Raw genomic sequence first — 17,881 nt, 5'->3', positions numbered from 1 at the left:
AATGCATAGAAATGACAAAATAAATCTTCACTTGCATCAGGTGCCTTACAGTAAAAAAAAAAGCGTAGCAGTTATTATTAATTTTTCTATTTAATTTTCACGTTCTTCTCATTTTGGTCTGTTCGTGAGTGCCTGATCAAAATTTAAAAACAGTTTCCAAAATAATGGATTTCTGGTAAATAATTGTTTTAATTGTAATTAGACGGCCAAAATTAACTAGCGTCTAATTACACTACACAGGTTGTTCAAGTACAGGTTGTTCTTTTTCACGCAGGCGCTTTCTTGGACAACTAAGTGGGGTCCCCGTGAAAGATCTGCGGAATTCAAAATTTCAAAACAAACCAGAGAATCCGTTCTTTTGCAAGTGCGTGTTGTTTACTTTGAGCTGGCTGGCTTACACAGACGTAACCCTCATTTTAAAGCAGTTAAATAATGGACGCAGAGGAAGAGCATCGCTCGTGCGCCGACGTGAAATCTGTAGGTCATCACCCTAAACCGCCGTCTATCAACGATTTCGTCGTGCTGAAGCCCATCAGCCGCGGGGCTTTTGGCAAGGTCTACCTTGCACGTAAGAACTGCAACGCACGCTTATATGCCATTAAGGTTAGTGGGTTTTTAACCTGTGCTTATTCTAAATCATTAAAGGGAGATCTAGCCTACTTAAATGCACATTTCTTCTGCCTCATAGGTGATGAAGAAAGCCGATATGGTGGATAAAAACATGACAAACCAGCTGAAGGCAGAGCGAGATGCCCTCGCTTTGAGCAAAAGTCCCTTCGTGGTTCACCTGTTTTACTCCCTTCAAACAGCCACCAAGATCTATCTGGTAACGCCCAGAGATGAAAAAATAGACTCGCGTTAAACATGTTAATGACCCCGTTTATTAAGTCATTGTTTATGCTTACAGGTAATGGAATACCTCATTGGTGGAGATGTCAAATCTCTCCTTCATATCTATGGCTATTTTGACCAGGATATGGCTGTAAAATACATCTCAGAGGTCGCACTGGCTTTAGACTATCTCCATCGTCATGGTATAATTCACAGGTACTTTTACAGTGCATGCAAATCTTGCACTTTCATTCAATTTGATCGACGTCAATATGCATTTTTGAACTGTAACAATTTTTTTCCCAGAGATCTGAAGCCAGACAACATGCTCATATCCAACGAAGGCCACATTAAACTAACAGATTTTGGCCTTTCTAAAGTCAAGCTGGACAGAGGTTTGACTTCCCAGCAGCTTTTGCACATTGTAACCATCACCTTTAGAAATATTATTAATAGTTCCTTTACCTCTGTGCTTTCTATATTAGAGCTGAGTCTTATGGATATCCTCACTACCCCATCTTTGGCTAAACCCAAGAAGGATTATTCCCGCACGCCAGGCCAAGTCCTCTCTTTAATCAGCTCCCTTGGATTTGTAAGTGAATTCAAATCACTTCACATGCAGGAAAACAATCAGATGTGTTGTTTTGTGTGTGTGTGTGTGTGTGTGTTACATAATTCCTATTTTTTCCTTTATTCTGTTAAACACAGAATACACCAGCAGCAGAAGGCAAGCGTCACTGCAGCGCTACTGTGGTGTCCAGTCCCATGTCGTGCGGCAAAATAAAACCAAGGAATAAATCTCTTGATTCTCCTGTAATGAAGAAAATAGATCGCCTGTCTTCACCTGCTCGCTACCCTTGGAAACTGAGTATGTCATCAAGGACATTTTATTTTGGGGGGTTGATTTATTTATTTTCTTTTTGCCTACATTATGTTAGAAATTTTACTAAAAAGGGGAAATATTAAGGGTTCCCGTTAAATACATGCTTTAAAGTTGGTAACAAAATGGTTATCAATATACCATGAAGTTACAACATGAAAGCATATGATGCAGATTTTTAAGTGATAGGTCATTATTAGCTGATGCTGTCAGGCTGTAGTAGACAGCCAAGAGCTATCCTCTTGGCATTTTGTCATTCTTTGTTCACGTGGAAAGACGAGTTATGCAGATAATGAAAATGTATGCTAATTTCGCCTTTATTCAGTTTTTTTCTTCTAAATTTTATCTGATAGGACCAAAGAGCAGCGTGTTTAGTCCTCATAATTTGACAAAAAATCTGACTCCCACATTGATGAAGACCAGGAGCAGGTTTCAGACGATGAGTGCAGGCAGCACTACTGACACTGACGGTGGCACCAGTCCACTGTGGGAGTGTGAGGAGGTAAGTGGATTTTCTTAATTCTTATTTTTATCCATGTGTAATTAAAGACCAATAAAGTTTTTTGGCTTGGAGTTTCCTGTTCATAAAGTGTCTCACTCACATTTCATTCCATATTGTGACTTTTTTTTTCTTCAGAAAGAGAATGAACACATGAATGACCAGAACGGGAGAGGGCGATCTGAGTTGAAGGTGCCCAAAGAGGACAGTCCGCCCACAAAACGGGACACTTTTTGCTTTTCTGATAAGGCCTCTTGCAGTCAATCAAAAAAGTCAAATGAAGCTCATCTTGTAGAAAATAAATCCCATACGAACAACCAGGAGTCTGTCTCCACAGCTCAGGAGAATGTTTGTCAATTAGCAGTTCCCTCATCTGTGAAGAGAACATTTTCAGATTTACAAAGAAGTCCAGGGACGCCAGAGATCCGAGCCAAAAAGAGAAACACAGACTACAAGAGGTTCTATGAGATTCCTGTGGAGACTGAGAGGTTTCACACTGGCTTGACTGGAACATTTTCCACCATCAAAATAGGCGACTTCATGGTCTCCACTGAAGGGATCGAGGCAACTGAAGAGCGGGTGCCGAAGCGCTCCAGTCCCGTTGCTGTAGCCAAAAGTCTGTTTTATGAACTGGAAGAGCCGGTGGAGGATATATTTGAAGGTGGAGCCAAAGACCTGTCACACACGAGTTTCACGTCACCACTTCCTGGGACAAGTGACATTTGTAGGAACCTGAGCATGGACTCTGACGGGTCTATGCACGAAATGTCTTTCACTATAGACAGCCATCCATCCCTCCAGCCAACCGAGCCTGTCAAACACAGGAATTCATTATCACCAGAGGAGGACAAAGAAAGTAAAGACTCCTTCTATACTGCATCACTACCAAAAACTCCTGTGGCCACTGTTGAAACACCTAAACTTGGTCATTTTCTGGAGAGAGATGAATCTCGCTGTTTCTTTGCGAACCGACTTCCCGAGCTCGCTTGCAGTGATGCGGAGTCCCCTTTATTCCTCAAGCCGCGAAATGTCGTGGCCTTCCGTAGTTATTGTAGCTCCATTAATCGGTCCAACGTGTCCGGGGTGTCCCGACTTAGCATTGGATCTGTGGAAGCTATGGACGTGTCCACAACGGCTTCTTATAACGTCGCATCTGGAGCTGCAACACCAGTGCAGAAGAGACCCAGCTCCAGTGGTTCTCTCTATCAGGTAGGCACGGAAGGACGAGGAATACAGCAGTCTGCATAGCCCCAGAAACGCAACCTGACGCTCTCATTGTTAAGACAGTACTTTTATTTTTGTGCTCAACTAGAGTAATTTTGCTTGTCTCACAATTTAAATCAATTGCTTTTTTATCTTATCAACTTCCTGTCCTCTGACTTTAAGTTGACTTTCTTCTAATTGGTTGCCCCTCTTTAACTGAAGTTCAAAGATCTTCTACATATCTGACAATGACAACCACTTTAATAAAGTTTGGCAGTCACAGGTTACATTTATGATTCAATAAATTATGTACATATTAATGAAATTAATGCTTTTGTTTCCTCAGACTCCTCAGCCCATGTCGACCTCTCATACCCCTTACAGGACTCCAAAGAGTGTCCGAAGGGGAGCACTGCCTGTTGAGAGAGTACCAATTTTAGGAACCCCTGACTATTTGGCTCCAGAGCTTCTTCTGGGAAAACCACATGGTAAGAGAGAGAAATCTTCAAAAGTTCTGTAACGATGACAAAGCCAAAGTCAGTCAGTCTCAGTCTTGTTTTAACTGAATAGTTTTCTTGACATTGTAGCTCTTGTGACAGGCACTCTCTTTTAGTTTCAGGAAGTGGTCAGTGTGGTAAGTTTTTAACATTAATGTCTCTTTGCAAGCGAGCTTGCATGTTCCCCGTCCTGCTAATACGCTGTAGGAAGTGAGCGGATTCCTGCCCCGTTTCCCTTTCCCCGCTGTTTCTGCCCTTTGGATCGGTGAACAAACTGTGGGCCTAATTAAAGGGGAAAGGGATGGTGGTTCAAGTGTGTGATTCTAAAGGTTAAAGCATTGGGTCTTTCAAGTCTCTTTTAACACCATTGTGCCAGCAGGGGAATCAGATTAGCTGTGGCTGATGTGCTTTTAATTTGGCAAAAAAAGATTTTCTTCTTTTTGTTCTTATAAATCTATAGAATTTGAGCAATTCTGACACACTGTCAATGCACAGTGGCACTGGCATCACACAAAATGTCATCTAATAATAACTTATTGATCTGCCATGCTGTTATTAATTCAAATGTTAACACATTGAGGGCAGTGTCGCCTGGCAGTTGCACAATGCCATTTTGTAGCTTGATCGCTGCTATTTGACTTCTGTGACATGAATTTATTTATCTATTGTCTTATTCGCTCAGTAGTAGAGACTTATAACTGTAATCATGGTTTTAAGTCTGTGCAGCTATCGAGAACTAAAAAATAAGTCTTGAGAAGCACAATGTTTGCAGGCACCCTGTTTGTTTTACCCTCAATTAACTCTGCCTGTTTTAATTGACATCAAATTTTAATACAAACCAATCCTAATGATTTGTTTTTAGGTTTTTGTATGTGAGAATGAAAGAATGTTTTCTTCCCCAGTACTCAGTATCTAACGTAGTCCCTGCTTTTGCCACTGCGGTGCAGTTAGTGTGCACTCTAACAGAAATCACAGGGAAAAGTGAGGCGTTTGAGGCCCACGGCTGTACAAAAATGTGACTATTCCTTCTTCTTTTGTTGTTGTTGTCGTTGTCGTCTACCCGGGCAGACTTCATGGTGGATTGGTGGGCGCTTGGTGTGTGTCTTTTCGAGTTCCTCACAGGTGTGCCGCCATTCAATGACGAGACGCCCCAGCTGGTCTTCCAGAATATTCTGAACAGAGGTGGGTTTGCTCTTCTCTTCCAACCCTCAAACACAAAACCATCTAAAATATGTAACTCATTAAGCTTCTTCTCGATTACCAACACGCCTACGTTACTATCAACTATTGTAGATATACCCTGGCCTGAGGGGGAGGAGGAGTTATCTGTAGACTCCAGGAATGCCATTGAAATCCTGCTGACCATGGACATGACAAAGCGTGCTGGCTTAAAAGGTAGAGACCACCTTTCAAAATAAAAGACCAAAAGAGAAAGAAACAACTGGCTTTATAAATAACTATCCCATGAAGTGAAAATTTCAACAGTATTTGTCATCCAAACAGAAATAAAGACATCAATAAAAATACAAATTATTATATTTTTTAAACATGAATAAATAAGGAAAAATGTAATGTAAATACAGAAAATTCACCCCATTTTAGAACTGATTAACTTAACATAAAATACTTATACCGACTTTAGAAGTTGGAAGTTAATTTGGACCTATGTTCTCAAAAACAAAAGAAGAAGAAGAAATGGGCTGTTGTGTGTTTTGCTGTTTGTCATTTGCCTATATTTTCCATTAGAACTGAAGTGCCACCCCCTGTTTCACGGCCTGGACTGGGACAACCTGCAGAACCAGCCGATGCCTTTCATACCTCAACCAGACGACGAAACCGACACCTCTTACTTTGATGCGAGAAACAATGCTCAGCACATTGCCGTGTCCGGCTTCAGTCTTTAGAAGTTGTTCTCTCGCTCGAATGTATGATGCGAGAGTGATTTTTAAACACTTCAGACCATTACCTTGGATTTCTGCAAGTAAATGCGAGGTGAAGATGTGGATTAGGGTGGCTTTTCCGTTCGCTGTTGTAATATTGTTTTTAAAGAAAACATTTTACATTTGCGCAATCAAAAAGGGCCACTTAGCTACAAGAAATATCTTTTTAATGTTAGCACTACTGCGTTGCATTACTCTACTAGCAAGGCATCCCTTTATCTGCTGCTTGATTTTGTTGTGATGAGGATGTTAAAGTTAATATGCTCCATTTTCTGCTGTACTGGTACAAATGTCATGTTTCAGTGTTGAAGAAAAACATATTCATAAATAATGTCTTATATACTGTGTAAATTTAGTGTAGCGTTGTTTCAAGACAAGACTGTTACTTTATCCCAGCAGGACTTCTTTTATGTAATGTTTCTAATTTTGATTGTTGTATCCGCTCAGTTTTCCACACTACTGGTTAATTCTTGCTACATGCACAATTTTATCTTAATTCTGAGGAAAAAAGAAAAAAGAAATAAAACCTGTTTGTAACGAGATGTGTGCTTTGAGTATTTTTGCAGAATTTTATTTGGAGAAAAATCTCAACTATACACTTCTTAAAGAAATTAAATGTGAAGGGAATACCAGGAGATGAGCAGTTACACAAGGTGGGCTGGACCAGGCCATAAAGTGGTATAAACCCAGCAACAGGACTGGTATCTGCTGCCTTTTGTGAGGTGGTCTGCCACCCTACTGCTCATCTACATGTACACTCAGAACTAAAAGATCCGTCACTTGCACCCTGTTCTCTTCACAGATGAGAGCAGGGTCACACTGACTATATTTGACAGATGTTGAAGAGTCAGGTGAACGTTAATCATCTAACATGACCAGTCCAGTGATGGTCTGGGGAGGCCCATCCAAAGCTCGACCTGCGAACCACTTGTACTCCGAGTGCTCTTAGGTATTTGGGATGAAATCCTCAGGCCCACAACTGCTGCTGGTGTAGTGGGCACAGTGTGTAGGCAGTTGTTGCTGGCTATAGTAGATTTATTGTGAGGTCTCAAGTAACCACTTATTTGAAATAAAGTGGACAAACCTGCTTTGTGAAAACTTTATTTCAGGCTGAGATTATCACATGCAAACACCACTCTATCCACAGGCAGAGAGGGTGAGAAAGCCTTAGTACATTTCAGTAGAAAGGTAAACTATTGCATTTTTTTTCTTTAATTAAAACATAATAGCGCTGGAAAGATCAGTGCTAATGCAGATGCCATACTTTGTAAATATGGCATCATATTACACACAGATGCAATTAAAATATTGCATTTTTGTTTGGACTGTACAGCTATTGTATACAATTTATATGGAGCTCGCTGCTCTGCAAACAATTCACGATTACTATCATCCCAATGAAATTCTTCACACATTAAAATGAAACAACACAGAAAACAAAAATGCATAAACGACACAGACGGTGACAAACATTATGCATTAGATATCGGATATCAGATTGGAAGATTTCTGCTAATTCATGGCTCACTAAGTAGTACAATTAGTCTGAATTTGGTCCAGAAATGCAAGGGTTATGCTACAATAAGAGAATGTAAGAAATCATAATGCCTACAGTACAAAATACCTTGTAATGCTGAGGCACTTCTTCTATTTAGAAACTGAAGTACAAAACAATCTGAAGTGATGTGCAGACTGATATGTAGCAAAACCGTTGATGAAAACATCCTGAACCTGGTCTGACCTACACACAAACATTCACTTCAACAGAAATCTCACTTTTACAGCTGAAAGCTGGCCAGCAACGTCTTCATTGCAACTGTTGCTAAAAGCAATAAATATTAACTTAGAATTAAAAAGAATCTCACATTTCAGTACATTAATACATTTATTCCTCATTTCTACAGTAATTACAATATTTTACTATAGCAGCATTACCTGGGCAACTAATGAAAGGGAATTGGGGACATTTCTAGTAACATCAAATGAAACCTTAAGCTGAAAACGCCGATTTGTGTGCAATAATATCTCAGTTACGGAAATAATTGAGAAGCTACTCTACAGCTGGACTCAGACCATTTCTTACAGAGAAAAAAATCCAATACAGTAGATTCATCTTGAAACAGTTGGATAATCACAGACAGCAAGCCCATACTTTCATCTTCCTTTGTGACTCCACATCCACGCTGCAACGCGCCTGAGAGACTGCTTCCTCGCTCTCGTTAGTTTTAGGGGCTTTCTTCATAGTGCAAGAGCTAATTACTGGGCCATGGGTCTAAGCAGGGGAAGAGTTACAGCCATTAGCAACCCATCCATAATATTTTGGGGATTTGTTATTGTCGTGCCCACGGTGATTTAAGGTGTCACTGGGTTCAGTTGATTCGTCTTTTGGAGAAAAAGAAAAAGGAAAAAATGAAATTAGTTAATATCAGAAATACCTGAAAAGTGTGGGACACTTTACAAAAGCAAAGACTTTTTTTTTTTTTTTTTTAAACCTTCTTAAAGTCAGACAATCTTTTAAGCACTTTATAGCAAAACCAATGTAGCCAAAGAAATGGAGTGAACCTCATATGAGTCAATACGATTTTAGTAAGATTAAAAAACAAACCAAAAAACTTCCACTCACTCATCTTTATTGTTAACGACCGAGGAAAAGTCTGTTAAGTGCAGGTTGTGAATTTTCACCTAATTTTGGACTATGTGTGTTGTCCATATATTTCTTACCTTCTCCTCCTCTGCAAGTATAGGCGGATAAGCCACTGTACCACAAATGGCCATATAAGAGCAAAGGCCAAACTGGTTGGTGAAATGTCAAAAGGCCACCAGGACGGTTTCTAGGAGGACAAAAAATATACATTGCTATTACAAATGAGACTTGTTAACTTCTAATAATGAACACATGGTTTAAATTAATTGAATCAGCTGGAAATTCAGTAGATTGTTTTCAAAAATTTAATGAAGACTGCAACCGTTTACCTGACTCCTATTATTCACTGGGGGAGATGCATAAGTAGGAGACAGAGCCACTGATCTTGCCTGCCAAAAGAAAGAGTTCATAATCTGTCATTATGGGTACATTTAAAAAGAAAGAACTTATATTTATTTTATTAGTGATTTATTAAGCAATTCATTTAACCTTTATGAGATTTAATTTAAGAAACTATTTTATTGAGCTAGTCTGTTTTTTTTATATTTGTTTGCTGTCAAAGTGATTTCCCAGCTTTTGGGATAACTGAAGTATATTTTATCTTAAATTTCTAAAGCCACATAGAAATCTATATATTATATATTTTTGATATTGGTTTTTTTTGCAAAAATTTTACTTCCTTTTTGTAAATGTTATTAAGCGGAGCAGTTAGCGGATTCCAACAAGCTAACTTTTAAATGAATGTCTTTTGCAAACTCCTTCTGGGTAAACAGTAAGCATCAACAGAAGCTGAAGGTTCTTTGTGTCCAAGGTCTGGACCGTGGCTAAAAAAAAATATATTTATTTGCTTTATACACACAGAACTCATCCTGTGCTACATCCTGAATATGATACAAACTTCTGTTTGTTTTCTTAGAGTCATCTCTCCCAGTAACTATTATTTCAGCTGCTTTTCCACTTCGTCTACAAATCTGCAACATCTCTTTCTCAGAAACCATTTCTTGTGAGTTACTGGCCTTATCCACTTGCAAGTAGCCTTTAAGTCCTTATTATTCCATGTCCTTTTCCACTGGCACCAAAAGATGGTGACAGGTTAACCTGCAGTTTTGGATGAAAAGTGTCTGTCAGGCCATGTTAACTTTTTAATATTAGAGTAAATCAAAATATGGGACATTATCTAAATGTGTGAGACAGGATGGAAATGAATGATATTCAGTCCCACCTGAAGTGGGATACCTGATCGTCCTAATGAATTCAATACAGCAAAATATGGCCAGATGCATTTCATCTACCTCACATCAACGGCGAATTACAAATGACTGATTAACTGAACATGTCTGTTTTTGGACTGTGGGAGGAAGCAGCAATACAAAGAGGAAACCCGCGGAGGCACACGGAGATCCTGCAAACTCCACACAACAAGTGCTAACCACTGCACTGCTGTTTTATGTCAATAGTCTTATTAAGGCAAGGTTCTTGGTTCTTGAAACAAAGACCAGTTCTTATATATAATTTATATTAAAAAAATCCATGTAGTTTAGCATAATTCACCACTACGTGCATCATATTTGAATTCAGCTCTTCAAACTGTTGCCTTTCACTTGTTTTATTTATGACACTATGACCACCTGTGTTTCCCTTCTCTGTCCTAATGTCACTGTGTATAAAGTGTAACCACTGCTGTTTGAACTGCAGCCAATTTTGGACAGGAGACTCTTGCACAATCCCAGCTTCCTGTTAAAATGAAATACACATAAAAATAAACCTGTAGCATTATGATAAGAAAGCACCTACTGTATAGAGAGGTTACTTAGTTAGCTTCAAGTTTTGTTTACTTTGTCTTCTTCAATATTTTACAGTAAGTTATTATCCTGTCACTAGCCAGCTGTCCAGTCCTGTAGCTGATGCTACTTTATTTAATAGATCACTGAAGATAATTAAAATTGCCTAAACATTATAAAATGAGTAGTACAATCAAATTCCATTGCCAGCTCATTTTACTCACCATAGATAGCTTAACATTGCTGTCAGCCTTGCAGTCTAAACCGCAGAAAGCCACCACGAGTAGTTTAATCATTTGCTGTATAGTTCTAAGTTTACATATAGTGTAATTATGACAGGAAATTTTGATTTAGATTTAGTCATAGTTTTTTGACTAAAATGTCATAAGATTATGTGTGTGTGTGTGATTATTGTCGCTTAAATCTAAAGCTGATTTAGTTAAATAAAACAAAAAGTTGTAAAAGTTTGCCGTGTTTTTACAGAGGAGAGCTTCACATGACTTACAAAGTTTTTTTCCTGACATCAAATGTGAAATGTGTCCGTATGCCTAGTCGAGTCAAATATGCATGTCTGTCCTTACTGCACTAGATTAATTTTCAAAGAATTATTATTTTTAAATAAATTGTAAATAAATATAAATGATGAATAAAATAATACTGACATTTTTAAAAAAGGCAAAAAATAAAAAAAGAGAAGGTGAGCTTACTCTTTTTTTTTTTTCTACACAACTTACTTAGCTCTGATTGGCTGTCACCTCGCCAGACTATTTTCATCTCATTGTTATACGCTGACAAAAGTGTATGTGCACTTTATCATAGTTTTCTCTTTATGCATTAATTTTTATTTAGCCATTACCTTGTTTACATCAGGAAAAAAATAAATAAATAAATAAATAAAAGGTTGTTATTTTACTGATCAACGATCAATGACATTGACACAGCTATGTTTATATTTAAAAAAATAGTGTTATATTTAACTTGCTTATAAAGACCAGAAAGTATTCACACAGAGTAGAAAGATGTAGATAACACTTGATGTTATCTATTATTTTTTCTTAGTTAAGCCTCAAAGAAGCCACATTGTATTTTTTGTTTCGAGTCACTTTCATTGAATATCATCAGACCTGGCTTGCAGTTAGAGCCTCCAGTGTGTGCAGTCTCTCCAGGACGCTCTGCATGTCCTCCTGCAGTCTGGCCAGCGCCACGACGATCTGCTCATTCAGGTTCGCTCCAGGTGTTCCTGCACCTCCCCAGTGGCCCCCGTCTCCATCTCCAGCACTGTGCATGGGCATCTGAGAACCAGGGCGAAGGCCTGGAGACCTGGAGCCTAAAAATAGAACGGAATTTGAATAACTGACACATGCTCGGGTGTCAGCGCATACAATGGAATGACAGTCTTTGTGACACTGAAAGGCCACTAAATGGAAAAACAAAAGCCACACAGAGCTGCCGGCTCCACAGAATCATGCTGTCATCCTTGTGATTGCATTTCATAACATTTAAATGTGAGTGTAAAACCCTGTGAATGCAGCCTTACCCCTTCCTCTTCTGACTGAAGAGCCACCAGGCACAGTCACATTCAGCCTCTGTGACATTGCTCCACCTGCCTCTCCATCTTCTCCTCCACATCTGACAACCTGCAATGGACCCTGTACATCCTCCTGAGTCTCCCGTCTCTCCTCCAGAGGCGGCTGGAGGTGGTTCTCTTCTTCATCCAAATCATCCAGAGAGCGGTTATGCTCCGAGTTCTTCAAAAAAACAACAAGATGAGTAAAAAACAGTCCAGTTGGCTAAACCCAGCTGATATTTCTGTGATGTTTAAGTTTTTACTTGCCTCTTCCTGTCCGAACTGGTCCACAGAGTCACAGTACACCTCGCTGTCTGAGTCGCTGGTCAGGTGACTGGGTGCAGACGCAGCTACACTTGGATCTAATGTCATTACAAAGAGGGCAAAAGGGCACACAAAACTCAAGACTTGTTCTCCATTATGATGACTAGTCTGCACTGTAATTACCAGAGTGACAAAGAGGAAGTTCACTGAATTAGGGGCTTTTTCCTCAGTTTCTACAGAACCATTAATTTTCTCCATTAAGCCTGTCCCAGGAGCAGCGGATGTGTTAAGTGTTGAGATTCAATGTGTGCTGCAGCTCTGGGAATGAAGCTTAGCAGATTATCTGATCACATGGTGCTCAGACAGCTTGAGTGTTGGTGAGTCCTCAATGACTGTTTTGGACCGCTGTAGGGATGTACTGTGGGCTGAAACAGAGCCCTATGTTGGAATATCGGTTTTCCTACCTGGATTGTGTCCGTTGAGCAGAGGCTCGCCAAGTGAACCCTCCTGGGACTTGTCGCTGTTCAGAGCAGCTCTGGAATGACTGCCATTGGTCAGATGGGTGGCCCCGTTAGCGACTTTACCGTTTGACAGCGGAGCTTTTTGTCTCCTAGCTAAAGTTTTCTTCTTTGGTTGTGATGGTCCAGATTTTTTGTCTGTGGAAAAAATATAGAAGATAGAGGAAATCTGCATCTAACATGTAATAATGTCATTTCAGATATTCATACTCAAAAGGAGCAACTTTGTTACCTTTTCTGACCTCCCTTGTCACCATTTCTTCTTCTTCTTCTTCTTCCTCCTCCTCTTCTTCATCCTCCTCATCGTCATCTTCCTCCTCCTCCTCCTCATCATCATCATCCTGCAGCGCATCTTCCTCTGACCTCACTTCCTTCTGTTTAAGCCTTGCAGGCCGTGTCTCCAGAGTGCCGTTCATTTCCATGTTTCTAACAATGCTCTTTGCGACACTTTTTGATGCCATTGAATTCATCATTGTGCCAAACCCTACAGACACACACACACACAAACAGAAAGAATTTTATAAGCTCACGAATACTTGCTTAAGATGTTAACATATTAAAATGAAATGTGTCCATTTCTGATTGTAAGGGGAACCTTAACTGTGGTAAGCTACAAGCAAGCTTTCTATGACTGCTAATAAGGACTCAAAGCATCTGAGCTACAACACCAGACAGGAAGTAAAGTATATCAACAGACCCGTGTGTTTACACAGTAATGTACTTGCCTTCCAGTTGCCTAGCAAACTGAGTCAAACGGGCTGAGCGTATAACAAGAGGCAAAAAAAGAGGTTAAACTCCACATCACAAAGTAAAACGTGTGGGCAATCCACCTGGCGAGGAAACACCAACCTGTGCTCAGGTCTGATATCTGCGCGATCTTTTTCTTTTCGTCCACCAGCTCGTAGAACGGGCCGAGGACCTTTAACAGCTCCTCCACCTCGTCAGTCATGGGCATCCCCTCTAGGATCTGAAAACCAAATCCAGAGCGAGCACAATGAGAATATTATCCCACAGTCACAAACAACCAGGAAGTGCTTTAAATTCAAAGTACCGGTATTGCGGCATAAATTATTTGGTGTAACAGGGTTATTCCTGATTCAGATGACTGTAAAGGCAATGTATCTGTGTTACTCTTCACATGGCTTGTGTCATTTGATTACACACAAGGACATGAAACACGGACAGATTAAAAAGGTGCTTCAAGAGGTGGGAGATGGACGGCAAACGTACCAGTTTCATTTCATCAACATAGGATGCCATTGCTTCTTCTTTGGACATTTCTCCAAGAGAATTCCAGGCATCCCTATCACAATAAATACATAAATAAAATAAATAAAAGCAAGCGAAAGAAGAAAACATGCACTGTTATATAATTTTATAAGGTGGAACACACAGAAGAGAATGTCATGTGTCAGCAAAAGTGTGTTTGAAGGCCTTTGTGCCAGTTCCAGTTTTCAGCTGAGTCAATATGGAAAGACTATTTGAGGACACAAACTAATTTACTAACTTTGGATCACAGTCTGACAGACACTTAAACATTCATTAGAAACTGTACCTACCCATGAAACGTGTTCATTTAGCCTTTATTTAACCACGAAAATATCATGTTTAAGATTAAAAATAACTTTTTCAAGGGTGTCCTGGGCAGAACAGGCAGCGGTGCAATCAGCAGCTGCGTAGAAACCAGGCCAAAAACAGGGCAGGAGAGTTCAAGCAACTGCCTCAAAGTCCTTTAAAATTCATTTATGAGACCAGATGCTTAACAGGTACAAACAAATTGACCTTTTTGGTATTAATCAAGTTATCTGAATCTAAACATTTAAATGACTACAGAAGGAATAAGTCTTGAGACCAAAAACAGTAACATCCCGCACTTCTTTTGACCAACCTAGTAGATCAAAAACTGCCTTGCAAATAAGAATATAGCTATATCTGAGTCTACAGAAGGACAAAGCAGATCATGGTGAGCAAGGGCTTCAAGGTTTGTGATCAAACTCAATGCTTAATGACAGACAGTATCCAGCATGTGTAAGGACTGAGAAAACACACAGGTACAAGCCCCTCCTTGAGAGAAACTGTCCAGCTTTGTGGGTAAGAGGTAACTGATATATTTTAATGAGTCCAGAGATCACCTGACACAGCCTGAGCTTAACAGAGTGAGATTTTCATTTCTGAATATCACAAGCTGTCTTGATGTGATCGTCAGAGAATAATAAAATATGATAAAACATTACAGCAACAGGGTTTGTGTCTGGGGGACTATTCTTAAAAGTACACTGATCCACATAGGAGCGTGGGGAAGTGCATGCATCTTCCTGTTACACCATTAGTGCAGGAGAAATAGAGTAGAATAGACTTTATTACACACATCGAGGGAAAATTGTCTTTGGTTCACCAAGCCATAAACAAATCAAACAAATCATAGCAACACAGCATCTCATTATTTAGTATACTGATTGCTCTTGGCACAAATTATTCCTTTTATACCCTGAAATCAAATTTTTTTCCCCATAGAATTGAGTTCTGAAGGAATCCTAAGCGCACAACCACCACCGCCCCCTAACTTACCATTTCGCCTTTCCAACTACATCCCAGAAGCCAGGTCGGGGTATGCTGCATGGTCCCACAGTGGCCTGTTTATAGTAGCTGTAGAACTTGAGCATCATGTCATTGGAGGGCTGAAAGGGACCTGAGGAAAAGAAAACTCTCATCACATAAAAAAGCCTTACCCTCCACGTGCAGAGTTGTGGCTGATTTCTATTTCTTTCAAATCTGTGATGGCTTGGGGACAAAGTGGATTATTTAAAGCGCACAAGCTGCTGCACCGCACCTGCCCGGGGGTAGCTGAGCTGGTTGAACTGGCCTGTGTGTGTATATATGTGTGTCTGTGTGTGAGAGAGAAAGAGAGCTTCGAGTGAGGTGTTCACTCACCATTCGGGGGTAAACTCTTGATCACCTTCACGGCGGCATCAAACCTCATCTGGGTCAGGCGCCCTTCATCTTCCACGCGGACGCTCTCCACCTCCATCGTGTCACTCGCAGACAGCACAACAACAACACCTGCAAGCAGTAAACAAACTCACGACAACTGCAAAAACAAAACGTTAAAAGCGTTTGTTTATAGCATTTATGCTAGCTCGGAGCAGCAGTTTGGTTTGTTTTCGTCTGCAAACGAGCAGACTTTTGCGACGCTAATGCGACCAGCTATACTTGAAAGTTAACTGTCTACAATATGTTACGACCACCAGTAGGAGGAGGCTGAGCCAGTTGGATATCTAGGACACAACGTTTAACGTGTGGCACAGCTTTAGCGACACTGTCGTTCCCGCTAAACGGTATCTACGCTGACACACTTTCGAGGAAAAAAACCGCTTAAAACCGTCGTTACTTACCGTTAAAATCACGGGCCTATCTGTTTGTCAGAAGGCGACTTGTCATTAGCCCTTGACCAGACGCCATGAACAGCACACACTGTGGGAATTGTAGTCTTATTGTTGTATATCGACGGCGCCTACAAACTCCACAATCCTCTGCGTCCACATGAAGCAAACAAACAAAACAAACTGTGAAAATATGGTTTGGATATAAAAACAACATATTAAAGTCAAACGAGTGAGAAAGCTGATGAGAAGTGAAATATATAATGTTATTTCGCTCTTATGGCTGAAAACACAAACTCATGTCGCGACAGTTCGACACGCAAAACTACATATCCCAACATGCTCTAGACAGATCCATGTTTTTTCTTTCCCCCTCCCTCTTCGTTGGAAAACTGATAGGTCGATAGCAGAAAAAAGCTGGAGCTCTCACTTTGTCCTTAGATCCTTTATCTTATCTGTCTGAAACACGCCTTCTTCCCTAAAGCTGCGACACTGAACGCGATCCTACAATAACTGCATGCAATATTCTTCTACCTAATTCCTCGTCCACACCTCGCGACATACATTCTGATGTAAAGTGGACTTACATTACATATACACATTACATATAAATACCCTGCTAATATATATTCCCACATCTGTATAGGTATGTATCTTTCTGTATCTGTGGTTCAGTATGAACTCAGGGCTAGAGGTATGCTTAAAACATATATAAAATAAATATTTTCTTCAAATCAAATCAAAATTCTTTATATTTTGCTTTCAAGTAGCCAGATGTTCTTGTATTATTATTTTTAAGTGCTCTTGAGCAAAAGTTCCCCAGGCTTTCTGAATTCTTTCTAAGTTTTTCTTTGGGTATGGGCTGCTGAGGATTTAGTTTCCTGTTCATTAAACCCCTTATAAAACTGACTTGTGCATCATTTAAGCATAAGGAAAGAAGCCCAACTCAAGAGAGGACCCACTGTTGTATCTATGCATAACTTTTTGTGCACTTTATGTTCAATATATGTATTTTTGTTGTGCCTGAAATGAACAAATAAATGAATGAATGAAATGAAAATGAATGAATAACAGACAAACCGGTAAAGAACCAATTTTTAAATTTAAATAGTGTCTTTAGGCACTTGTTTTACTTTTAGTCTCATCTAAAAAAATCCCAAAGATAACACAGTTTGACAGGCATAAATAGAATTTTTGAACCAAAAACCTAAAAACTCAGCACAGTGTGCAGTGCACCCTTAAAAATTGAGGACAAGTGGAAGACAAAAGAAGAGGTGCTAGGCCTAAAAAGCGATCAACAGCAGATAAACAGTGTCTGGAAGTCTTGTCCTTAAAAAAAAGAAAGAAGATAAAACCCCGAAAGAGACTGGACTCATCAAAAAGACATTCAAAAGAAGACAATCAAGCGTATTATAATTGTACAAACTGGTTCTGTCTTTCATGCTATATTTCGCATGTATGTTCGCTCATGTTTCAATAACATGTTTGACATTTTCCAGGAAAAATATCTAGAAATGAAGGCTGGGTCAAAATTTTGCTCAGTACTGTCACAACAATGAATTTAAAATGTCTAAAAATGTTCTATTAATTTTAAAAATGTAGCATTTTCTCTGTTGTTATAAAAATGTTGCCATTTAGAATATTGTAGAATATACTGCAGTAAGATAACGTTTTATTCTGCACCATTTCCTTCAAAAAATAAAATAATATCTCACCTAAAATTACTTTCTTTATTCCAAAATTACCATTTTCATCCAAAGTGAATTAAAATTTCTAAGTAAAACTGGTCAAATACATATATTCACTGTAAATTATCAATTTGGCTTTTTTTTCTACAAATGTTTTCCTAATATATCTCAAATACTCTCAAATACACT

The 17,881-nt window shown here is 39.4% G+C and overlaps 2 protein-coding genes across 4 annotated transcripts; one reads left to right on the top strand and one right to left on the bottom strand.

The window, feature by feature from the left end:
- The first annotated feature begins 55 nt into the window (after positions 1–55).
- Positions 56–6,388, top strand: mastl (microtubule associated serine/threonine kinase-like). 2 transcript variants are annotated; one of them, XM_082545491.1, is made up of 14 exons: positions 157–175; positions 275–603; positions 689–826; positions 908–1,047; positions 1,138–1,226; positions 1,317–1,423; positions 1,540–1,699; positions 2,065–2,213; positions 2,349–3,419; positions 3,760–3,901; positions 4,027–4,047; positions 4,979–5,092; positions 5,204–5,305; positions 5,657–6,388. In XM_082545491.1, the coding sequence occupies exons 2-14, from the start codon at positions 433–435 to the stop codon at positions 5,812–5,814; spliced, it is 2,562 nt and encodes an 853-aa protein (XP_082401617.1). In that variant the 5' UTR covers positions 157–175; positions 275–432; the 3' UTR covers positions 5,815–6,388. The 2 variants fall into 2 exon arrangements, with proteins under 2 accessions (XP_082401618.1, XP_082401617.1); XM_082545492.1 differs by lacking the exon at positions 4,027–4,047 and having other exon boundaries at positions 56–603.
- Positions 6,389–6,935: 547 nt separating this feature from the next.
- acbd5a (acyl-CoA binding domain containing 5a) lies at positions 6,936–16,113 on the bottom strand. Of its 2 annotated transcripts, XM_082546591.1 has the most exons (14): positions 16,017–16,113; positions 15,556–15,684; positions 15,193–15,313; positions 13,855–13,927; positions 13,474–13,591; positions 13,350–13,382; positions 12,857–13,108; positions 12,571–12,762; positions 12,110–12,204; positions 11,813–12,023; positions 11,400–11,602; positions 8,824–8,883; positions 8,572–8,681; positions 6,936–8,232 (listed from the first exon to the last, which is right to left on the bottom strand). In XM_082546591.1, exons 2-14 carry the CDS (start codon positions 15,650–15,652, stop codon positions 8,220–8,222), a joined length of 1,578 nt encoding a protein of 525 aa, XP_082402717.1. In that variant the 5' UTR covers positions 15,653–15,684; positions 16,017–16,113; the 3' UTR covers positions 6,936–8,219. The 2 variants fall into 2 exon arrangements, with proteins under 2 accessions (XP_082402717.1, XP_082402718.1); XM_082546592.1 differs by lacking the exon at positions 13,350–13,382.
- Positions 16,114–17,881: the final 1,768 nt, after the last annotated feature.

The sequence above is a fragment of the Aulonocara stuartgranti genome (assembly GCF_965226115.1).
Source record: "Aulonocara stuartgranti genome assembly, chromosome: 9".
NCBI classification, from domain to species: Eukaryota; Metazoa; Chordata; class Actinopteri; order Cichliformes; family Cichlidae; genus Aulonocara; species Aulonocara stuartgranti.
The sequence above is the reverse complement of the archived record's forward strand: the minus strand, read 5'-3'. Positions and strand labels throughout refer to the sequence as shown.